We start from the raw sequence: 25,789 nt of genomic DNA, 5'->3' as shown, positions 1-25,789 counted from the left end.
GTCAGCAACAAAATGTAGAGAGATATCTGTTTGGTGTGACCTAGATACTGTCCAACTCTGATTTAAAAAAAAAAAAAAGTTTTCTAACTCCATTGAATCAAACAATTAAATCAGATTGTTTTGTATGGAAGAAGATGAAAAAAACCAGATAGGTTTTGCAATGCAAAAAATAATAAAGCCATGCTCTGATCACCTGTTTTTGTCAATACTACATTTATTACCAAAGTTGTATCTGGTTACAAATAAAGGAAGAGTTGACTTGGATCTGGCCAACATCCAGAACTTCAAGGTATTATAAATCAAAACCAACCACATATCTTCCTTAAAAATGAAGAAGTGCAGTATAGACATCAAAGTGTTGTTCACAGTTCAAAAAAACCTGAAAGAGGCTGTTGACATCTGCAGCAAGTAAGTTTATTCGGAAAATACAGCACGGTGTCAAAATGCATTCCAGTAGTGTGTGGCTATTTGCTGTAGTAAAATTCTTGTTTCAGACCCAGATTCTGAGGTTCCTTCCTTGTATTTGTTCCATTAGGTTCTGTATTGGTGATGTATTTGCCCTGTGATATGACATATTGTATAAAGATTTTAATTAATCTGTGTGACATTTCTATATTCCTACAATGCCTAGGTAGACGAATCTTCAATAGTTTACTGCTTCTGACAAAATAAGGGTGGTTATGTATATATCTCACACATATGGGCCTTTCTTTCCAGAAGTATCAAAGAATCATAATATCATAGAATTGCTCAGGTTGGAAAAGACCTTCAAGATCATCAAGTCCAACCACAACTTGATCATACTACTCTAACAACCCACTTCTAAATCATGTCCCTGAGCACCACATCCAAATGGTTTTTAAACACATCCAGGAATGGTGACTCAACCACCTCCCTCTGGGAAGCCTATTCCAGTGCTTAACAACACTGTGTAAAGAAGTTTGTCCCGATATACAACCTAAACTTACCCTGGTGCAACTTGAGGCCATTTCCACCACATGTCCTGTCACCAGTGAGAAGAGACCAGCCCCACTCTCGCTGTAATCACCTTTCAGATATTGGAAGAGAGCAATTAGGTCTCCCCTCAGCCTCTTTTTCCCCAGACTAAACAGCCCCAGTTCCTTCAGTCTCTCCTCATAGGCCATATTCTCCAAGCCCTTCACCAGCCTTGCTGCTCTTCTTTGGACCTGCTCCAGCACCTCAGTGTCCTTTCTGTGCTGAGGTGCCCAAAACTGAACATAGCACTTGAGCTGAAGCCTCACCAGTGCCGAGTCCAGGGGCAGGATGACTTCCCTGGTGCTGCTCACCACACCATTAATGATCCAAGCCAGGATGCCATTGGCCTTCTTGGCCACCTGGGCACTCTGCTGGCTTATATTTAGTCAACTGTCCATCAGTACATCAAAGTCCCTTTCCATTAGGCAGCTTTCTAGCCACTCCTCCCCAACCCTGTAGGGTTGCCTGGGATTTTTCTGACCAAAATGCAGGACCCGATGCTTGGCCCTATTGAAACTCATCCAGTTTGCCTTGGCCCATCAATTCCCAGTTTATCCAGGCCTTCTGTAGTGCTTTTCTCCCCTCTGGCAGATCAACACTCCCTCCCAACATGGTGCCATCTGCAAACTTACTGAGGGTGCACTCAATCCCCTCATCAAGATCGTTAATGAAGATGTTAAATAGAAGCAGCCCCATACTGAGCCCTAGAGGACACCGCTTGTGACCAGCCACCAACTGGATTTAATTCTGTTGACCACAACTCTCTGGGCCTGGCCATCCAGCCAGTGTTTAACCCAGCAGAGCACATGCCCATCCAAACCATGGGCAGCCAGTTTGTACTAACTAAACCAATCTGAAGTTCTAATAAGAATGAAAATAATCTAAACCACATGGTGTTTTGTGGGGAATTATTCCCCCTCTGCAGCAGGCTGAGAATCAGAAGAAAGAATAATAGCTATTAGAATGACGAATATTTAATTACCCAGGACTGGGCAGCTATTTTGAAGAATGAGATGCAAAGTACTAATTTATCTGCTGGGATACGAGAGTTCAGAAGGAAGCTGAGGACAGGTGAAAATATAACTGTGTATCTGACTAATATACGTGAGACTAAAAGGAATTTATGCACCAATATGAACTAGGAAATGTATTTTAGTAGCCTTCCAAATGACTTGGAGATGTTGCAAAATAGAGGAAGCCTGTATTTATTACATTTTATTTCAGTTAAACATATATTCTTGTCAACAGCACTTAGGCATCACAGAAGGTTATAGAAATCTAAATAGTAGCTATTTTTTACAGTCCTGCAGCATTTGGGGAAATAATTCACAGTCTATGAAAACTGCCATGAGAAGTATCACATGAACACAGGATAAGGAACAGTCTCTGCCTTAAATGTGAAATATTTTGAATCTTTAACACACTAACTCCAGCAACATTGATTCGTTCCTTTTTCCTAACAAGGTCTTTCCAGGTTAAAAAGAACAACTGCATAATGAGTATGGAGAGCTAAGATGAAAAAAAAATGCTAAAAGAATAGTGTAAAAATTTATGTTGCTTGGGATCATATATCAGAGATACTGTTTGTCATTATTTTACTATCCAGAAATAAAAAGTCATCATCATTCTATATAACTGTAAAAAAATTTCAAAGAATGCCTCTTTGCTGTTGATCTTAAGGCTCTTCAGCTCAAATAACGAACCAGAATTTGACAACACTGACACAAAAAAATGCAATTAGACCTTCAATACATTCATGATAGTGGGATTCTGTTTGGGCTCTGGAAAAAATCCTTGTAGTATGTTTCAAAAACAAAATGTTCATCATCTACTGAAACACTGAATTCTGATAGGTTTCTTATCCTGTTTCTTATTGGATTCAATAAGATTCAAAGCCAACACAATCATTGGAATCCTTTATCCAGTCTTTGATGCATTTGGAATCAGTCTCAGAATACCAAAATTAGACTCAGTGGTATTGCACTGCATTATTTGGTGGCAATTTAGTAACAGTGATACACGACAGTGGCATTATAAGCAATACTGAAAGCACTTTTCAAGAAAACACTAAGATTCCCACCAAATTCTTGATGAGGCACAGTGCAGTTCTACGTGGGATGAAAATTAACTCCTGTCACAAGAGTAGCCCTCCACAGCCACTGTCTGATTTGTACTCCCAGAAGCGCAGAATCACACACGGGAATGCATTTTCTCAGGCTGTCTCAGTCACTTTACTCAAGTATTTTAGAGTCTAGGAGGAAAAAAAACCATAAAACCAGCATGTTTATTCATGCAGACAAGATTTTATTTCTCAAGGGAAGGAGGAGTCACCTATCTTCATATATAAGATACTAATATTTCTATGTATATTCACGTATTTTTCAATTTTTTTATGTCGTTTTTCTGTAATTCTCTACATATTGATGGGTGTGCGAATGGGCTGAAAACACAAGGCTGTCAGGAAACAATTGCAGTATTGAAGCTTGTACGGCTGCTTAGACGGAGAGCTCGGGCGTTCCGCGGGAGCGGGCGGTCATCACGCAGCTCCCGTGCCGTATCCCCGACGTGCTCGGTTTCCCAAGCCAGTGGCGCGCAGGCGCCTCTCAATCCACGGCGAGATGCTCTCGGACGTGAGAAGGGAATCGCCCTGCCTTTCTCTATCTCCTGCTTTTTCTCTGGCCTTGCTGCCCTCTTTTTCTACCGTTTAGCTCAGTCTCCTGTCTGGATTTCATTTTTTATCTCCTTGGGCTTTTTTTTTTTTTTTTTTTTTTTTTTTTTTTTTTTTTTTTAATGTTCTCTACCCCTGGGAGTCCGTTTACCATCCGCTCTTTAGGTCCTGCTCCTCTCCACACAGCTGTATTTAAAGGGAGACCCGCGTTTCTATTATCCCCCGCTCCCCTTCTCTCTGCTTCCACGTACCCTGTGCCCCCACCCGTCACTCTGCTCGATTTCAAACCTTCGGATGGTATTTTGGTGCGATTAGGAGATTAACATCCCTGGAACACCAGGAGAGGAGGAGGAGGAGGGGGAAAAGGAGAGAGAGACGGCACGAGTGAAGCTGTCCTCCCGCCGCCCCAGCCATCCTCGGCTCCTCGGTTGCAGCGGAGGGGGCGTTTTCAGGCGCCGTTGGTTGCGGACGGCGGCTGCGAGCTGCGCCCGGTGCCCGCATCCGCGGAGCAGCGCCGGCGAGAGCTGGCGGAGGACCTGCGGCCGCGGGTCCTGCTCGCAGCCCCCCTCTCTTTTATGAGCAGCGAGGCGGAGGAGCGGCAGCGGAGGACAACAGGAGGAGCATTTCTTCCCCGGGGTTTATGAATGGCAATGATATGGAGGAAATACCGTTTCATAAAGTCAAGACCAAAAGGAAGAAGTGCTTCCACTGCTGCTGCTCTCCGTCTGCTGCCGCGGTGGCGGGAGCGGGAGCCAGGCTGGGAGAACCTCCTCCCCTGCTGCTGCTAGATGCCATTGCCTGTGAAGATGAGTTCGACTGCAAGGAGCTGGAAGCTCTTTTCCAGAGCTACAACCTGAAGCTGGAGCAGAAGTCTACCCTCAAAGCGCTGGCCGTTCTCATCGTGCTCACCGCCAGCCTGGCCCTTGTGGAGCTGCTCTCTGGACCCAGCTTGACCATTTCCAAAGGCTCGCACCCGGTGCACTGCATCATCTTCCTTTCTCTCTTTATCGTCACTAACGTCAAGTACCTGCAGGTCACCCAGCTGCAGCAGATCGTCAAGCTCACCTTGCTCTTTAGCTTCACCTTCTCCTTCCTCTGCTGCCCCTTCTCGCTAGGCGCCTACAGCATGGAACCCCTCAGCGCCCCGGAGCAGGGCATGTGGCAGCTCATGCTGGTCACTTTCGTCTCGTATTCACTGCTGCCCGTCCGGACCCTGCTGGCTATCGTTTTCGGGCTCGTGGTGTCCGTCTCCCATCTCATCGTCACCGCCACCTCCGTCAGCGCCAAGCGGCAGCGACTCTGGAGGACGGTGAGAAAAGGCCGGGCTGGGCCGGAAACCGCAGCAGGGCAGTACCGCGCGATGCGTGCCCGGCAGGTAGCCGGGAAGGCGCCGAGCAGCGCGGTGCTTTCGGGGGCGGCGGGGGGTGCGCTCCTCCCGCTGCGCGGCCAGCGGAGGGTGCGCTGGAGAGTGCCTGAGATGCCTCTAGCGGGGAAGGGGGCGGCGAGCCCCTATGCTTCAGGCGCTGCCTGTAGCTACCGAAAGTTTCCGGGAGACAGGGTGGTTATGGGGATTCCTGGAGAATAGGACTCTTGTCTTGGTCGCTCGGAAGAAAATGAGGGTTAGGGAAGGGCAGCATTTGCACGCTGGGGCATGTTCACGGACAACTTATGCACGGTCAGTGCAAATCCAATACATATAAATGTACTTGAGTCAGTACAAACTTGGAATAGAAAATAAGCTGCGTGTGTCAGTAATGCTTTTTTTTGGAGGGGGTCGGGGGTGAGGGGGGGTTCGTATCCCCTCTGTATAATCCTTCATGTCCATAGGTCATCTCAGGAGGTCGAGAATCGATTCAAAATACGTGGGAAAGCCAAAGAAGGAAACCCACCTCATTGTTCTTCCAGTGAGCCAGGCATTCCCATTTTAGTTTCTCCATGGCAGCTGTTGCCCCCTTTCCACCATTCCCTGGTATGTCAGTGAACTTCCTAGCAGTTCCTTTCCCTATCTGAATTAATCCAGAAAAAAAAAAAAAAAAAAAAAAAAAAAAAACAAAAACAAAACAAACAAACAAACAACAAAAAAAAAACCTCATTCTGCAGCAAGGATTTTCGGAAATGTGCTGCTACACTCTGTTCTCCCTCCCCCGTGTAGCTATTTATAGCCCTGCAGGGCTTTCTCCAGCTCCAGTGGCCTGATGGGCTGCACTGGCAGTGGGAGGAGAATGAAAGGATGCACGTATGGGAAATGCTGGGCCTGGGAGTCAGGATTTGCAGCTTAAGGCCGTATTATATGGTGACTGGGAAAGAGAAATTGAGAATTTTTCTTCCCTCTTTGGTATTGTGTTGATTTTGTTTGCCTTCAGGAGAAATACATGGATTCTGGGATGTAGATTAGTGTTAAATATCAAATAAATGCATGATTTAAGTACATATATAGTGGCATATGTACACATACTGGAGATACACCCAGACATTGAGATATATAGGATTATTTATGGCTTCACGCTGCTGACCTGCTGGACAAAATAAATTCTATATTTTAAAGGGGAAGAAGGAGATAAGCTGAGCTTTATGATTTACCCAGATAATCTGATGGTCTATTTTTAAATGCGTGATTTAGAGTTTCCATGAGAGGGAGAGCTGATGAAACACAGGAAGAGGAGCCTTCTTTAAAAGCATACAAAAGGACACTAAAAACCCTAGAATCTATCTCTTTAGGTAGGATTGGAGATCAGTCTTTTTACTAGAGTGCTAATTAGCCTTTATGGGAGCCCAGGCTATCCATGCTGCCTTGAAGCAAAAACAGATTTTCCTTGATGCTCGATGTGGCTGTTCTAGATGAACGATATAAAGAAACTGACATTAATCTCTGCTCTGTAACTTAGCTAACCAAGGGCTTGAAAACGAACAATTTTAGAGGAAATCTGCTGCCTTTCTTTTTTAAGTCTAAACTCAGTTATTCAACAGGCAATAGACTGGCTTTGAAATGCTCAAAAGTATTCAACTAGCTACTGATGTAACACATGTACATTTCTTCTTCAGCATCCTCTCTTCCCAACTGAAGTAATTTCTGTAATTTGTGCAGAAGTATGAACAGTACATTTTGCTGGTAACAGGAGGCAGAAACCAGCTCCAAGTCAAGTGAAATAACTGGTCTGTAAATTTCTATCACACAGAATTGCACATTCTTTTGTTGAATAATTGCAAGCAAAATGTCTTCTGATTTAAAGACCAACCCTGTGTGTACAAGGACACTTCTCTTATATAAAAGTTGTTTTTAAGTTTTTCAAAGAACAGTTTCAAAACACTGGAACATTTAACAGTCATGTAGAAGCCACATCATCTAAATTTTATTTACCAAGAGCAACAGTAGCTCAAGGTTTTTTGCTAAAGTCTGGAATGGGTGCTTTCTCTCAGTCTGGATCTGCTTTCTATCACTGGATTTTATCATGACCATCCTTATGCTTAAAGTCACTGTATGCAGTCAGCCTATTAAGGAGACAGGGTGGCTGTATGCAGAGATGAAACTGCATGAATGCCTGTGCTATTTCTCCCAGCAACATGCATTCAAAAGTCAAGTGAAAGGGTGAATTTCAATGATTAAATTAAAACCTATTGGATCTAGAAAGGCACAAGCACTAGCACCAAGTACTGATACTGGTGTCTTTTAAGATTTTTGGATAATTCACGCAGGGAAAAAAATTTCTTATTATTTAATTTGAGCTTTAGAAGAATGCTGATCTAGAAACATCCACTGAAGTTTAACTTTCAAGTTAAAACCATTTTTTTTTGTGGTGTTTCAAGTTTGATCCATTAAAAAATGGACTCACGTTTATGCTATATAAGGAACTTCTACATGCAGATCTTTGGATGTCAAAAGAAGGCCCCACTGGCTTCACCAGTGCTGAACCAGAACCTGAGTAGGTCCTGTGACATCCTTAAAATTAACATTTATATAAATGTACAAACACTTCAGCACATTAAAATCGACAGCTCAGCTCATTACGGGAAAAGTTTGTTATGAGGTCCATGTTGTAAAGCACATATGCTTCAAGCATGTGTGAGTGGTCTGTGGAGATCAGGGTCTCCTTTCTCATAGGGCTTTCCATCATTGTATATTTTGTTCTCTCAGAGTTGAAACACAGGAATGTGGAGACGTGAGAAAAGAGGAGGAACATGAGTGCAGAGAGGTAAAGGGAGTAGGGGGAATAATGTGGCAGAACTTGAACTGCTTCTTTCCAGTCAGTGGCTGGTTTCTACCCAAATGGAAGATTCAAATATGCTAATCTGTGTTGGTTGCCTGAGGGAAATACAATAGTGTTTGAAGAATATCAATCATTCATAAAGTATTGTACACAACCTTGACCAAATTTGAAGTAGGTTAACAGCAAAAGGTATGCTGACTTCAAAGCTGGTTTTGTATATTGTGTTTGACATTCTGGTGAGGACTTGGGTACTGTACATAACTGATAGCATATTAGCTGGACTTTTTCATTTGATTTGAAGTCATCAACAAGATGTTTATGTCATATCTTTCCTTGGGCAAAAAAGTGAGAAAGTAGTCACTGGAGGCTAAAACTAGAGATGAAAGTTTAAGAACTTAGAATCTAGGTGTGGGCTTTTTTGTTGTTTCTGTTTGTTTATTTGTTTGTTTGTTTTTCCCAGCAGCTAACAAATGTGCATGAGGTACTTCAGAAAAGTTACAGAAAACCAAAACCCTGCCCCAAGGAGTTTAATCCATTTTTGTTGTGATGCATTAAGTGAATGTTAGATATATTAAGGGCAGATGGAGTATGGCAGCCAAAGACCTCGCACAGAAATTACTCAGCTGTGGCGTGTCCGCAGTTTTGTGACTTACCATTAAATAACTGCTTCTTATCCCTCTTAGTAATGTCATCTCTTTCTTAAAAAAAATTAAAATATATGTATGCATATCTCCAGAACATTCAAAAATAAATCACAAAATGGCAGAATGCTATCACACGTAACATAAATCTTCATGAAAGAGAAAATCTCTTATGAAAACTGAAGTTGCATCTTGACTAACAAGGAGTAGAAGAAATAAAAGGGCAGAAATAGTGAAATGATATTTTGCTTTCAGCGGTGTGGAGAATTCAAAGTTGTAATTTTTTTTTTTTTTTTTTTTTTTCTGGCTGCATTTAAAATTGCTTTGATGCTTTTATTTATCTATCTGTATGATTAAAGCTTTTATTAATTTTATCAAGTAACAAAATCATGGCTAGAATATAAAAAGTGTGAAATGAAGGAAATTGGTAAATTATTTTAAAATAATTTGTATTATAGCAAAATGTGATTTGGCACTTTAATTCTTTGCAGGTTGGCATGACAACAATCTGGAATTTCTCTAGGAATTGTCACATTATCGTATAGTTAATCATTTCTATTAGTACTTAAAACATAGTTAATGAACACATGGTTGACAGAACTCTTTATCTCCACACCTCTGTTTCTTATACACAAGGCTGAGTCTAGCAGTCTAATAAAAAGGGTTGCAATTCTGAACTGCATCTCATTCTCTCCTCTCCTCTGTTTGTTCTTATCTCCCCTCTTCTTCACTGCTGTCTTCTCTGTTCTTTTCTATTCTGTTCTTTTCTGTCTTTATCTCTTCCATCAGTTTATGCCTTCTTAACTGTTGTCACAACAGGTCATTGCTGATAAGTGAGATGATATATGAGTACGGAATAAAATTAGCCCCGATGTCACCTTTTGTAAAACGAAGTAATTTTTCACCTCTTAGTTACATTTGCATTAATTTAGATTTAAAAGCCTAAAAAGACAGGTAAATCAGATGATATGATAAAAGGTTGTGATACCTGCTAAAACAATAGATTCTGGAACACCTTTCAGCATGGATGCTAAACCTTTGTAAATAGTTTGCAAACAGAAATAACTGTTAAGGACAAGCAGTTGTATTTCTTAAGTTTCAGTGACCCCTTCGAAGTGATTCAAATATCATCACTTCAACCGTTTACACGGGGGATCTAATTGTTTACATGGTAGCAAAAGAAGGAAAAGGCTTTTAAAAATGACTAGTAGAAAATACGATTTTTAAAAAGATTTTGAATTTTAGAATATTTTTAATACAATTTTCGCCATCTTTAAATGCCCCAAACTTGAAAAATTGCCTCAGACTCTATGAAATTGTTTTATATTAATATCCATTATGGTGGACTCAAGTGAGTGTAACATATGAACACATTATTTCTGGAGCTGTAAGTGTGATACCAATTATAAAAGAGACTGTGTTTTTGAGATGAGAAATCAGTGAGCTTCACACATTAGTGTGGAAATGTTACATGAGTAAGTCATTTCTTTCAGAATGGCCAAAGCCTGTTTCTCTGCATAAAGAATAGGTAGTTTCTATCATATGCTGTTAGTTTGGCAGTACTTGGTTCTAAATACCTGAATTAAAGGGAAGATGTTAAAACAAACAAACAAACAAACAAAAAAACAAAAAACAGATACCAAAGATATCCTGTAGTAATCTGTGCATCTCAATACCAGTGAGTCCAACCATAGTCAAGAGAAGAAGCAGACTTGCAATATATTTAAATTCACCTTGCAATATCTTTAATTTATTACATAGTTCTGTAGTTGCAGGTATTCAAATAAAAATATCTTGCAGCCTATTTTGTAAATGACAAAAAGCACCTTGCTGAGAATTACTGATGCAGTGCTTTGAAATGTGCTAGCAATATATCATTAAACCAGTTTCATTTTTTCATAGTGTCTCAAGAAAACAGTGATTATTTATGATGCTCATATTTAAATCATTGTTTTCCCATTGCAGCTGAGAAAATATTAACAAAAGACAAGCAAGGGATTGCTCAAGAACCTTGCACATCAAATTCTAGTCTGAAATTCAGTTTACCTTATTTACCGTTGATGCTATAGAAATGACTACAAGTGTCAACTTAGATTAACTTCTCAACTTACTGCCTGTTGTACCAGCAAAGAAATATCAGGCCTCTGTATGTCTAACAGAGAAATGGAAAAGGAAAAAAAGTCTAGAAAAGTAGAACCAAGATAACTTTCCAAACCTTCAATCAGTGTAGATGGCAAGACTTCAGCTGCAGTTCTTCAGGACAAGGATTTTGTTAAGATGAGAGATTTAGACTTCACTTAAACATCACAGAGTCTCAAGGAAAAGTTACAAATGCTTTCATTTGCTTGGGGCTGAGCCATACTGTCATTTTTTCCTCTTTTCAAGTACTTTGAGGTGAATCTTTCTTCTGATCTCCATGACTTGGGGCAGGATAAAGTAATTAGGAGTTTAATGTTACAGTTAAATGGCAGGTGTTTATGAGCCACTTAAACTTTTTAAAATGTATTTGCTTCAGTAACTTTGTTATTAACTGTGTAGAATGTAGATAAAAAGTAAGTCTTGTTTATTCAAAGCAATGGCCTGAATATGCATAATGAAGAGTAGCTATTCACCTGTATATTGTCCAGTAACAACTGGAATTGTTTCACTTCTTCACAGGCAAACTGAAGATACAAATAAGTTTTTGAATATTTTTTTTTCAATTTCTAGAATAATCCATCTATAGCTTGTACATTTCAATAGACATAAAATATATATTCAAGTTATGCTGCTAAGATACAGAAATGGACTTCTGCCATAAGCATAAGAGTATTGTATTTTAATTCTGAAGTTGACATGTAGCTAAGTGAAGAAGATGGTTGTTAAATACATTTTTCTAAAGAGTTTGTTGTAATTTCTGTTTGATATTTCTGAAGAAATCTTGTCAGCCCTTTTAGATTCCATACATTTTTTTCCCTGTAGAGAGTTTGGATTTACTTTTGCTGCATGACATAAAAAGGACAGATGTAAGATGAATGTACTCAGCCAGGTTGAGTGGGAGCTTGAGCAAGTCAGAGGTTAGTAAAACCATAAGAAAGAGGTGAAGCTGCTCTCTAACCCCATGATAAATGATGGTAATTCCCAGAAGCTTCTTTACACAATTCTGAGTTAGAGGAATCTTGCCATGCACATTACTGCCTTTTACCTCTACCTTTGTGTTTGGCAGCACATGCTTGAAGCAACAAATCTAAATGATCAAAGCATATATACAAAGTTTATGTAAGGAATTTAGGTAGCTTTGTTTTATAAAATATTATGCAAAATTTCATTTTCCTTTCTCTTGTCTGCTGTCATTTGTGAAACTTCCACTGTGCTATTTTAGTATTACATTTGAATATCGCAATTGCTAACCTAAAGTATGCAAATGCCTACACAAAGATAGAAAAGATTTTTTCTGAAAATTTTTGAAAGAATTAAGCTGCCTGATTTGTATTTTTTTTTTTCTCCTTTTCCTCGTTTGTTTTTTTCCTTTCAAAGAAAATGACTCAGAAGGTTCTTAATTTCTGCATTCTGTTTATTTTCTATCTTTCTATTTTTCTGTGTTCTTGCATGGACTTCTCACAGATTTTGCCTGCGTTCATCCCTGAGCATCTTCAAAACTTGAGGGATGACCCTTTTTTTATATACTTTCTGGATTATCTGCAACTCCTGCTTGTACAAGATCCTCAAAAGAGGAACTCCTTTTGGTGCATCTTTTATTCCGTACACTTTTCAGGAGTGAAAATTGATGTGGAAGCAAGAAAAAATCACAGGATATTTCCTCGAGTGTTCTGCTTCATCCTGGAATAAGCACTTCACTCAGTCACTTCAATTGTGAGTTTGCTTGAGTATAAATGTCAAGATTCCTCTTTAGGCCATTTTTTCAGTATCCGAGTATAGAAAAGCAGTAGGAAATAGATTGGCTCTTTCTGCACAGTGTTTTGCACAATTAAATTTGTGAAATTCTGATAGTGGCTGAGGGTTTGGGATGTTTGTCAGTGCTGAAAGGATTCTTCTGAAAAATAAAGCACTCCCTGCAGCTAAATGTTATGAGCATTTTGACAGTTAAGTGTTTCATCTAAACTCAAGTATTTCTGTCTGCTTAATTTTAGCTTTATTAATTTTATGCTTTTTTTAAGGTGATCTCTTTTACTCTGTGATTACCCTTATGGAGGTTTCTGAGTGAAGCCTCAGGGTCATTACTGAATGTAGTAAATAGAGTGACAACGCTTCAACTGTTAGTGCTCCCTTTATTTCTTCTTCTATTTAGTTAGAAGTTCTTTGTGTAACCCTGATGAATAAATGTAACATCATAAGTGTATAGCTCTTGACTTTCTGTGCACAGTTTTACAGTTTTTGTTGCTGTTTTCTTGTTGAAAGCTATCATGAGCTAGAAGGGAAAAAAGCGAAAAACACATACACACATTTTCAGACTGTTTAACCTTCTTGAAGTCAAAGGTATTGGTTTTTTAGGGAGTGGGGAAGAGTAAATGCTGACAGTTCTCATCTTCTGAAGCTTTGATGCAAATCTCAAAAGCTTCTGGGACAAAACAAATTGTGGCCCTTTACAAATGTGGTTTCCAGGGCAACCGAAGGGCCTGCTGTTTCATAAACGCTGTGCTCTCAAGCAGAAGCATTTGTCTGTCAGTTGGAAGATTATTACACATTAAAGCACATTCATTTTAAAATCATGTCTCCTCAGGAAAAATACCTCGATCACACTAATTTAGGTCAGAATTATTGGAAAGTATGGCAATAAAATGTATTTTACACTGTGCTTTTAAGTGAGGTTTGGGTAAATATGGTTAGTGTGATACAAGAAAGCTGGAGAATTTCCTTAGATGTTGTGACAGAATCCTGCATCCAAAAGGGGCTAACATGCAGCCCTCTCTCAGTGCCTCTTCTCTATTGCAAGATCAGTTAATTCCTCTGGGAGGCCTTATTGCTGTTTGCTTATGAAAAGGGTGATTTTTTTTGTTGTTGTTGGTAGAATATATTTGGTAGCTGTACTATGACAAAGTTTATATTTTTCTATGACACCAACATGTGTACTTTCCATATGGAAAACATAATTCTCTTTATGAGCTTTGTTCAGAAACTCTGCATGCAGTCATATACCATTTAAATAACATTCTCTTTGAATGGTTTTATTATTTTCAGTTACTAGCACCATTTTTTGACACTTCGGCCTTGAATCAGGTTATTTGATCTGCATTGTGATGCTATACTTCACAATCTGATCACAGCATTACAGACTTCTTTTTTGCATACTGACTTGGCTAGATTTAAATGAATTGTCATTAGATCCAAATAAAAGATGCAGAGAATGATTTGAATATATTTGTAGTTGTGATAAGGTAATATATTTTCAATATGTGCCATGTGATTGGTCTTGGTAAGATTTAGGGAACAGGTATTGTGGTAATATTATATTTTTCCTGTGCAATTTGAAAGGGATTTTTAGGCATAGCAGTCTTGGAAAATGAATCAGATCTTGTCCTCAGCTGCATTTGCATAGTTCTTCCCAATTTCTTCATCAAAAACATTCATGCATATCTGAGTACTATACAAAACAGTGACCTAGATTACAAGCTTGTATGTGTATTCAATTTAGTACATTTTGAAGAGTTTCACTAATTTTAAGTAACAATGCAATTTTTTTTTTTTTTCCTAGACACTTCTGCATTCTATCTGTATTCAGTGAAGTTAGTTCACACAAGGTTCATTATTCATTTTTTTGGGTTTTTTTTTGTGTGTTCATACTTCCATCCATCCATTCTTCTTTCTCACTTTCCTTGATTCTCTCCCCAAGACTTTCTCTCCTTCTAAGAAGCTAGGGGAAAAAAATAAACAATGTGGAGTTTTTTCTTCATTCAGGTACAACTGTTGATTTCACTCTGTTCACAAAGGCTTCTCAGATAAGTATTATACTGGAAAATCTGTAAAGAGCTGTTCAGGGTGGAACATTTGACCTGTAGGAACATGTTCTATGTTTGAATTCACTGGGGATTTTAGTTAGAAATGTCTAAGGAAAGGTAAGGTCAGATTTCAAAATTTGCTCTTCTACCTTTTTGTTTTGTTTTGTTTGTTTTTCGTTAAAGTAAATTTCTAAGGCCTGAAGGAAATATTTAAGTTTTTAGGTTAGCACAGAAAAGCAGTGACCTACTAAGATCATCAGACCAGTCAGTAAGTGAAAGGACATTTAGGTAAAATTGTGTGAAGGTATCCTCTACTCACTGTTATGAATATCCTTAGCTCATTCTTCCCTTTAGAAATAATTTAATACACAGTGATTTTATGTTATTTATTGAATACTATATTATAAATATATTCAATAAGACTGGAACTGTGAAGCACAGGTCCTCACAGGTATATATGTTTCAGAGCTCACAGGTTGGACTTAGAGGTAAGGCATTACACATACATGTAACTCTGAAATTAATACCTCCTATTTATTTCCATGGAAAATGCAGTTTAAAAAGAGCACAATAACGCTATTTGATAGAGCAAGTTCCCAGCTACAAAATACTATTTTTCAGTGTAGTCATCACCATTACCTATGGCTTTTCACTAGTGATGAAGAATGGCCTGCATGCTGTGCCTTTAAAAACCTGTATGGCTGTCTGGAATGTGGCTTGTCTTACATGTTGACATTACTACGGCTAAAATGTACCAACCACCACCTCACTGTGTTAACATCCACTGTTTGGTCTCCATAAACATTCAACAAGCAGCCATGAATGTCAGTGGGAGCAATTGTAATTTTGCATGGAGTATTTCAGTTACAGACCTTTGCTTCATATGCACTACCATGTCAGACACCATTTTGTCACAGTATTCTGTGCAACCAGACTTTTATTAGATGTTACTCTGAAAGCCTTAGATACTGATGGAAGGTCTGGTTCATACAGAAGCAGGTTCTAAGATAGGCAGAAAATCATGTTGTGGTTTTGTTTTGTTTTTTTCTTTTTTTCCAGTACAACTCAGAATCAGAATCATAGACTTATTAAGGTTGCAAAAGACCTCTAAGATAGTCTAGTCCAGCTGTCAGCCCATCGCCATCATGCCCACTATGCCATATCTGTAAGTGTCACATCTTCCTTTTTGAAAACCTCAAGGGATGGCGTCTATACCATCTCCCTGGGCAGCCTGTTCCAATAACTCACCATATTTTCTGAGAAGAAATTTTGCCTGTTATCCAATCTGAACTTCCCTCGGCACAGCTTAAAGCCATCATCTCTTGTCCTATCAGTAGTTACTTGGGAAAAGAGGCTAACTGCTGCCTCTCTACAGTTTCCTTGTCAGTAGTTGTAAACAGCGATAAGGTCTCCCGAGAACCTCCTTATCTCCAGATTAAACAATCCCACTTCCCTCAGTCACTCCTCATAAGACTTGTGCTCCAAACCCTTCATCAGCTTCTTTCCCCCTTTTTGGACATGCTTCAGGGCCTCAATGACTTTGTAGTAGTGAGGGGATGAAAACTGAACACAGAACTTAAGGTGTAATCTCACCAGTGCCAAGTTCAGAGAGACCTCCATAGCCCGGATGGCTGCACTTCTTCTGATACAAATCAGGATGTTGTTGGTCTTGTTCTCCGCCTGGACACACTTCTGGCTCAGTTCAGATGGCTGTTGACTAGCATCCCACATTTTCTTTTCCACAGCTTTCTGCCCACTCTGCCCTAAGCTTGTAGCATTGCATGGGGGTGTTGTGACCAAAGTCGAGGACTTGGCACTTCATCTTTCCGGGGTTCATAAGCTTGCTTCAACCCATCAATCAGCCTATCCAAATCTCTCTGTGGGAACTTCCTACCCTCAGGCAGATCAACACGTCCTCCTAAGTTGGTGTCACCTGCAAACTTACTGGGTGGTGCACTCATCTAGATCATCAATAAAGATATTAAACAGGACTGGCCTCAAAATTGACCCCTAAGGACCAGCACTTGTAACCAGCCACCAGCTGGATTTAACTCCATTCATCCATCTATCAAGTGGCATTGGCATTGTCAGACCTCAGTTCTGAAGCATACAGAGCCTACAGTCTCTGAATTACAAATACATGTAGATTGAAAATATTCAGTGTGCTCCTATGCCTTGGAGGTTTACTGAGCACAGCAAAGTGAAAGGGAGAGAGCTGAGAAACTGCTTCCTTTCCTCTGCATTTGATTCCTAGGGAGACCTGACCATCCCTGTTCCTTGACAGAGATATTTGGGCTTCCAGCTTGAATCTGAGGTGGATAATCCTTGATGGCTTATGCCATAGAGGCTGTTATATAATAATTCTCCAGCTGTGCCTTATGAACTTGCTTGAACACCTTTGATGATTGCATACAAATCCATTCTGGAAATGTCTTAGATGTATAATTCAGACTGAAACATCTGAATGCAACTCTCTGTGATCTCAGCATAGCTAATCCTCTGAAGCTAGGTGTTCTTTCCAGCAATGCCGAACACAGCAATGCAGAAAGAACTTTAGGAGCTAGACCTTTGGTATCACGTAGGAAAGTTGTGGAAGCTTCACAGGACTTAGTTCCTGCTGCATGGCCATTTGAGTCATTCTGCTGTACTAATGGGCATCTTCAAAGGGACCTCAGGTTGGTGATTCCCTATATATGCAAATGTACACTGTATACTGTAGATCCAGACAGTGTGATATTGGCTTCTGTTAATTATTAGACTGCAGCAAGATGTTATGTTTCAAAGGTCAGTACAAGAACCACTGACACCAAGCAGACAGTCAAAAGTGCATACTGAAATTGTACCAGAGTAATTGTGCAACTGTTTGCTTAGACACAGCAGTAGAAACTTACTGATAGATACTTAATTAAGTATGGGAGCCTACCCAAACATGAGAGGTTTATGTATATATTCAGCAATTAAGAATTGAACTTTATTTCCTGATCCAGAGTGTATTTACCACCATATCTCTAGTGTCTTTTAGAAACTACAAATCTACACTGTACTTTTTTACACTTTATTAATGCCGTGACTGACCGTATTTATTAGATAAATTTATAATCACTGAATTGATACTGAAAATATTAAAAATAGACTTCTATTGTGGCCATATGTTCAGTAGCAAGAGAAATACAGCTTGCTATACTGAGCTCTTATGCAGTGGAGAAAGATACAATCAGATGGAAGCACACAGATAAGTGCTATCTGTGTTACCAGGAGAGATGTCATAGCTCAGTTATCATGTGGTTGTAACTGCAGAGCATATGTTTTTATTCTTAATCATACTGACAAGAACAACCTATAAAGCATCAGGACTAGGGATTTCCAGAGCATTATCAATCACTGAAGATAGAGCATATGAGAAGCACATGTGAAGTTTTCATGCTAAGAAGTCTGTTGAGTCTGTAGGTGTGGCTGAGTTAAGCTGGTATGGAGATGTTATAGAAATTAAATGCATTTCTAGAATTTTGTTTGGCTCTGCCTTGAAGCAGTATTATGGCTCTTGTACACCTGAGACACGAGTATTCCTTAAGCTATGATACAGAAGAATGAAATAGACTGTAGGTTATCTTAAAATAGAGGCCGTTCCTTAGTTGCCTACTACTTGATGATGTATAGTATCTCTCTTCGTATTAGTAACCCTTATGAAAATCAATGTCATGCAGAGAAATATAAGGGAGAGAGAAAGGCAATGTTTAATCAGACAAGCAAATCAACAGTCCAAACCTTTCCATTTGTCTTTCTTTAATACCTTTTTAGCACTTTTTCCAAGAAAAGTAAATTTAAAACAAAACACAACAACAAAAACTGCGAAGGTGTGGATCAGGGTTTCCCTGAGCTGGGCAGTGCGCTAATGCAGAACAGAAAGATGGTTCCTGCCTTTTCCCACATAAATCTTACATTTTTCTGATTTATAGTTAACAGTAAATATTAAGATTGAAATACAACAGCAATCAATAGTAGTAATCATATCATTAAAGCATCTATATTACCTTAAGGTGTAAGTCTGTACCTTTTGAAATTAGCTGATTTCAGGGGAGATGCAGGACTGTCACCTGTGTTCAAAAACTTTCTCTGTCTCCTGGAAATAATTCTTACTAATAATTGCTAGTTACTGTGATAGCATGTCCCTTTACCTACTTCTGAAGATAGCTTTTGGTTAGTTGACAGTGAGTTCTTCTGGCCATCTTGAACAGCTTACTGTGTGTCTTGGGCACTGATTTGTTCAGTGAAGTGTTTCTCCTCACAGCTCAACAAATGATCATAGCTGCGTGTATTAAATACAGATTTATAGAGCATTAAGTGAGGGATAGGAAAAGAATTGTAGTGGAGAGAAGGAAAGGAGTGTTAAAACATAAAATTATAAGAGATGCTTTAACAAGACAGCTGTATGTTAGAAGACTGTGGTGTTCTGCTGTTTTTCTGCTTGAGATAAAAGGAACCTCACTTTGGATATTTTCTTTCTGTACAATGGCTACAGGAAATATTTACTAACTTTTTAGAAAAAGGAAGTCTGTACTTCGTATGTATGACCATGGAATTATTCACTCACTGGCTTTGTGTCTGAATATCTAGACTTTCATGTCACGTCTATCTGACGTGACATATGGAGATTATGGTCAATATTATGGTATTTTTAATTAACAAAGTTTTATTTTAGGGCTCATTATTCACCTACAATTTTATGTTTTCATCAGTGCACCAAGTGATTCTGTCTGTACAGCTGTTCTGTAGAGATTTTACTGATGCCCATGCTGTTGGTTGCAGGCTTTGGAAATTGTCCCCTACCCCCCTTTTTTTTTTTTTTTTTTTTTCTTTTTCCCTTTTCTCTATATTGAAGTGGGATGACCTCTCAGAAAAGTGAATTCAGCCTCTCAATTTACTTCAGGCTATGAGAAACCATGCTCTCTGATCTAGAAAGGTAGCACACATTCCAAAGAAGTACCAAACTTACACAAAACTGTGAGTCAGTTGGCAGATATATATAAATATTAAATATTTATAAATATTTTATATAAATATTAAATAAAATAGCTCTTTTGCATAACTAATTCTAGTATGAAAAATGTTTTCCCGGATGGTTGTTAGGGTAATATGGTTAGATCTTTGTTGGACTCGATGATCCCTAAGGTCTTTTTCAACTTGAGCAATTCTATGATTCTATGATTCCATGTCAGTATCAGCCATAAAAAAAAGTTCCAAATAGACAAACTAAACAAAACATAACAGGCTATGAAAATTCTGAATGGTCAAGAGGGCAAGAGTTGTGAGGAGCAGCTGAGGTCACATGGTTTATTCAGCCTACAGAAAAGAAGTCTGAGGGGGGCTTCGTGGTGGTCCTTAGCTTCCTCACCGAGGGAGTGAAGAGGCAGGTGCTCATTTCTTTTCTATGGTGGCTGCATCAAGTCCTGCGGGAATGGCATGGAGCTGAGTCACAGGAGAGTCAGGTTGGGTACTGGAAAAAAAGTTATTCACCAGAGAACCAGAGCGCAATTGGGCCCTGGAATAGACTTCCCAGGAAAATGATCATAGTATAAAGCTTGCTAGAGTTGAAGAAGATCTCAGACATAGGGTTTGAATTTTTGGTCTTCAACTCAATAGTCCCTGTGGTTTTCTTCCAAAGCAGGGTATGCTATTATTCACTTTCTGTCCATTCAATCCAGTGACTATAATGGTGCTACCCTTGCAGTTTGTCCACACTAGTGCTTGTACCAGCAGGGCGCACTGGGCAGTGTGGATGTGGTGCCATGCTGCTTGCCATAGTTGGGCACTTAGATGCATGTGAGATTGCTAAGCACTTAATTAAAAATCAAACTTGATTTTTATTTTTATTTTGTATGGCATGACATCACAGTGTTGGAATCTCTTGCCTTCTTAGAAAGCTGTCAAAGTATTACAATGAAAGTGGGGAATAGGGCACGTCAGCATGAAAATCTGGTTTGAGTTCTAATTATAAATAATCAACATGGTTACAACCAAGTTTTATACTTCGTATATTTTGTATTTTGCAGTGAGAATACTTTTTCAGTCATTCTAACTTGAAATTAGGAGTACATATGTGTGTGTATATATGAATACAGATAAAACACTTGTATATACTTGTATATTTTTGGGATGGAAAATTTTGGAAATAAGTTTAAATCTAAAGCAGGTTAAGATAGTCCATTAATCTGATAAGTGAAGCAAGCTGGAACATAGGAGGTTCCACATAAATATGAGAAAAAACTTATTTGCAGTGAGGGTAAAAGAACACTGGAAAAGGCAGCCCAGAGAGGGTGTGGGGTCTCCTTCTCTGAAGACATTCAGAACTCACCTGCATGTGTTCCTGTGTGATTTAATATAGGTGTTCCTGCTCCAGCAGGGGGGTTGGACTAGATGATCTTTTGAGGTCCTTTCTAATCCCTCACATTCTGTGATTCTGTGAAATACAGTCACTGACCTACATTCTTGAGGATTTTTTTTTATTTAATTGAAATGCTGTTCTAACTTTAAAAGAATCATTAGTGGAATGTATCTGGCAGGCTAATTTGAATTTTAGATAACTCAGAATTATTAATTATCACGTTATGCCCAGACAGAATTCCAATTTCTGTAGAAAAGTATCTGGGTCTTTGCAGCATGAAAGGAAATAGCAGAAGACAACTATGTAATGTGGGCTGAAAGGGATTTGCTCTCCTATGGGTTTCCCACTGTGCTATTTTGAAGCTCCTGACAGGTTAATAGGGTTAGCCTTATTTCTTTCCCTCAGATCTACATTTAGTCTTGGTGCTTTGTCATGTTGTATCTCACTATGGAGTTTCTGATTCTTCCCGTGTATTGGTGTACATATCTCTGCAATGAGAACCTCAGGTTGGCTATACAAAATGCTGTGAAACCAAATATGTTTGTTTGTTTATTTGTTTTCCAGAGCTAACGCTTCATACCTCTTCATTGCAGTTCTGTGTGCAGGTAGCACACAGACAGTGATGTGCATAGCTGTCTGGTGCGCATCAGCCTCTTTTTGTACCATAAGGTCAGCCAAGTTGCAAGTACATTTACACCTCACGGGAATATGTAGTCCTAGTAGGGGTGAACTACTTCCTCAGGCCCGCAAATTGCAGTTTGGTAGCTGAAACCAATATGTGGCAGGAAAGGAGAATCACAGTATATTATTAGATATATTAGATTATATATTATATTAGATTATATATTATTAAAGATATTATTCTGTTAACATGTTAGAAGAAAACTGTAACCCCCAAACATTTGCAGTCAGGATGCAAAGTATGGATGTGGGGGGAGGTAGCCCAAGAATTAATTAACTATGGAAGAAAATATGGGCTGGTGGTTTCTTTTCCCAGTAAATCTGAGCCAGGAAGAGTAAGGCTTGCAGCAGCCAGCCTTGCCCCCAGGCCACCTAGCCCGAAGTTCAGTGGGTCTGGAAGGGTCTCATTGCCAGTAAAAACCAATAGGTGGAATATTGATCATAAACGTAATTGTTTTTGGACTCTGGGCTGGGTTGGAAATATCCAAGTAATTTTTATCAGGACGGTATCTCTGATAAAAGCAGATTTTACTCGAGATAGCAATGGTGGGCGTCCCGCAAGCAGGAGCGCCTATGGACACAACATGACAGCCTTTAGACCCTGTTTTCTCCCCCTTGCCTCCCCCCCTTCCCTGTTTCTCCACTGGCTGGGTACTCCAGGTTCACAATCTTATCAGAAGGTTTATATTTGTTATTAACTTGTTAATTTATTTGTTATCTGGCGTCAGTCAGCAGCCATCCTGTTGTTTCCAAGATGTCTCGGTGCTCTCCTTGTTGTATTTATATGGTGATTTTCTTTAAAGTCTTTGTTAAACAAAGAGCACTGGGGGGAATGATGCCAGGCCTTCCCATGTCTCTTCAGGTGCTTCCTCGGGCAGGCCAGGACTTGTTCTCTGGTTTGCTCTGGTGCAGGATATTCTTGCAGTGTGTATGACAAAATATACATCTATACACCTATATACAGTGTGTGTTCCTGGGAAAGTTCGTCTAGAGGATAAGTAATGTAAACTTATCAGAGATCTTCCCCAAGTTAAGTAGAAGGACTCCCAAAAAGAACTATGATAGCGGAGATCATGAAATTAAAATGATATTATCCAATTCTAAAGCAGAAACAACATTTGATTCCCACAGCTGGAAAAAGGGTATTCCATGAAATTTGATGGATGGATTGACAACAGATAGGCTGGAGATGCTGGTTACTGGATGGCCGACTAGACTTGAGGAAAGTAAAACCCCAGGTCCTAGTGCTGTCCCCGCAACAGCTGAATTGCTATCAGTGATATTGGGAAACTAATTCCTTCACTCCTCAAGCAAGCAGGGGGGTGAAGGGTGGATGTTTATTAGGAGGCTCACAACTAAAGGGACAATATTGGAATTATGGTCATTATGCATATAAACAGTTACCTGCAAACTGAACTGGGGTATGTGATGTCGGAGTAATCTGCCTGATGTTCTTTTTAGTTCCAGGAAAGGATGGCAATGAATTAGGTGTCAGAGTATATGATGATCTCAATTGACACAAGAGGTCTATCGCCACCTCCCTAACATGTGGTAGAGGCCAAACTTGGGGCAAAGATGATTGGCCTCCCCACTGTATAATCAAACACTGGAACCTGGAACCTGGAACCCCAACAAATGGGTTAGTGGTGCTCAAGAGCCCTTCCATAACCTAAGTCATATTATCAGATTACAAGCCATCCTTGAAATAATTACTAATGAAACAGCATATGCCCTTGATCTTCTTGCAGATCAAGCTTCACAGATGCGGGCGGCAATACTCCAGCATCACATTGTTCTGGACTACCTGCTAGCTGAAGAAGGCAAATTAAATGATTCTACTTTTTCTAAAGATTGATGATAATGGTGAAGTTATTAAACAAATTGCCCAAGGTATACAGAAAATAGCACATGTTCCTGTTCAAACTTGGGAAAGCCCAGACCTTGACCTCTTTTCCTGGCTCCCAGGTGACCCATGGGTGAAACGTATCTTATTTTATCTATTATTGTGCTGTTGCGACTCTCATGTTAGTCCCTTGTATGATACCATGTTTTATTCAACTTATCCAACGTGCTGTATCCTCTGTGTACTTTGTAAGTTCCTCTGCAGATGGGGAAGTCAAGCAGATCAGGGCAACATTTGTAAACAACCCTGATGAATCTCCTGTAATGACTGTATGAGACTTTTGATTCCCTGCCCCCCTCCTTTCTTTACCCCTACGCTTGCTATCTTCTTCTCACCATCATGGATCACCAGTGTCCCATTTTAAAGCAACCTCTGAGTCACGGGGTGGTGTAAGATATTATCCTGTTAACATCAGTGTCTCAAAGCTTGCTGGGGATACAGACGGACAAGTCCGGGCAAGTCCTAGGCAAGGGTTGTGAAATCCTTTGTCTCGGGGACACAGACGGACAAAGCCAGGGGCAAGGAGAGAAAGATGAGTTGCAGCTAAATAGCTGTGAAGTGCTCTTTTGTGTGGACTTGTCTCAGGATGACGGCCATCTCAGGGGGTGCTCAATGACTCTTGCTCAAGGCCCATCCTTGTCACGTAGGCAGGAGAACAAGTAGGATAAAGGAGGAATCGAAAACCATGAGGATAGGTTTTCTGACAACAGATTCCTCATGAAGAAGGACAGAGGATTTCTGACTAACAGATTCCTCACAAAGTGATGCCTACATGCTGAAGTAGAAGAGGTATCTGACATCAGATTACTCACTACGGAATTCCTGCACGGTGACGAACTCTCCTGGGCTGCTGCCTGAGCGCTGCAGCTTCCTCCCGGATTGGCTCCGCGGCTGCCTCCTGCTGCCTGCTTGCTGCCCAAGGCCGCCACATTGCTGCTTCCCCCTTGCGCTGCTTCTGCCTCGGACCTTCAAAAGTCGTGCAACAGGACGCTGCTGGTGACTATCCCCGCTTTACGCAATTCTTGCTTCTTTCCTATCTTTTCTATCGCCCTCCTTACATTCCCCGTCTCCCTGATTAGGATTTGTAATAAACTGGTTGGACTAACATATGAACCATTGTTTCTTAATCTCACGCCGGGTATACAGATATCAAAAGAACCTCATCTCCCTCCTATAAATTGGAGCGAGACACACAGACAGCAGGGCACCCTCAGCCATGAGAAATGTGCATGCAGTGCACAGTGTTGGAACAGTCCTGAGATTGAGCCTTGTATGCTAAGGGTGGTGCATCTCCATTGGACACTGCAGTGTGGCAGTGAAAACCTGGGTTTGATCCTTGAAACAGGTAAAACTGCTTTGGAGTGCAGCTGAACTTACTAGCACTGAGCATTTAGCTGCTTCTCCTCTCCACCAAATTCTTCAGAGGAAAAGAAAAAAAAAAAAAAAAGGAAAACTTAGATGAGTGGAAGAAAAATAGGAATACAGAATTTCTTGGTGTTATCACCACTGCTGGATTTAGTTTGGATGTTCCTTTCCCATGCTGTATTGCTCTGTGAATCTTGCTCTTTTAGGTAATGAAAACAGAAAGAAACCTATGTTTTTCCACAAGCTATTCTTTCAACTTGATTACTATGCAGAGCATGGCACACCTCAATTGCTAGTGATATCTTATTGTGAGAAACGGACTGTTTGACCCAATTTGTCCAACAGACTATTTGATTTGCTTTTTTCACATCCAGCGGAAATGCTGAGGAGGAACAGTGATGCAAGGCAAACCAGAGGGGATGACGTATTTTTTGAGCTGCTGGATCCATTTAGTTGTTTTTCTCATCAGTGCTGTGATGCTTGTATCTCTCCTGGACAAAATCATAGCTTCAAGTGTAGTTGCTCGAGTGCCACAGTTGTTCTGCTTTGCACTGGTTTTATTTAATATTTACAAGCCTGAGTCTGTCTCACAGCATAGCTTTATTTCTCACCATGTTTTCCAGAGTGCCACTGCAAGATCAAAATTTCCAGAGCAAGGCACTCTTTCTCAAAGAAAGATAGCAGTGTGGTAAAAATTTGTCTGCTTAGTTGTTTTATATAGAAGTATTTGTGCAATAGTTGAAATAAATACTGATGAATCAGAGGTTAGATTTGTACTCCTCGTATAGGATCCTCATGTCTCTCTGTAATCAATGGACATCTCTTTGCTAGGTAGTACAGTTAGTGGGTTAGTTCCTTCTGATCAGTTCTGGTTGTTCTAGAAGAGCAAAGTTGTCTTGGTTTGCATCTTAGCTGGCTGATACCAATATAATTTCCACTATGAATGCTGGATGGCTGATTTTTGATTCTTGGTTCTTGGTTACTCGACTGGACTTTGCAAATGAAGACTAGC

At 39.9% G+C, this 25,789-nt stretch overlaps 1 protein-coding gene across 1 annotated transcript in view; it reads left to right on the top strand.

Moving 5' to 3' along the window:
• Window positions 1–264: 264 nt before the first annotated feature.
• The window catches only part of ADCY1 (adenylate cyclase 1), a 153,949-nt gene continuing 128,424 nt past the window's right edge, over window positions 265–25,789 (top strand). Inside the window, exon 1 of the mRNA XM_048939798.1 lies at window positions 265–4,973. Coding sequence (XP_048795755.1) covers window positions 4,305–4,973 — 669 coding nt within the window. The 5' untranslated portion in view covers window positions 265–4,304. The remainder of the gene's footprint in view (window positions 4,974–25,789) is intronic.

The sequence above is a fragment of the Lagopus muta genome, chromosome 3, assembly GCF_023343835.1.
Source record: "Lagopus muta isolate bLagMut1 chromosome 3, bLagMut1 primary, whole genome shotgun sequence".
In the NCBI taxonomy this organism is placed as follows: Eukaryota; Metazoa; Chordata; class Aves; order Galliformes; family Phasianidae; genus Lagopus; species Lagopus muta.
This window is presented reverse-complemented; position numbering and strand designations above follow the sequence as displayed.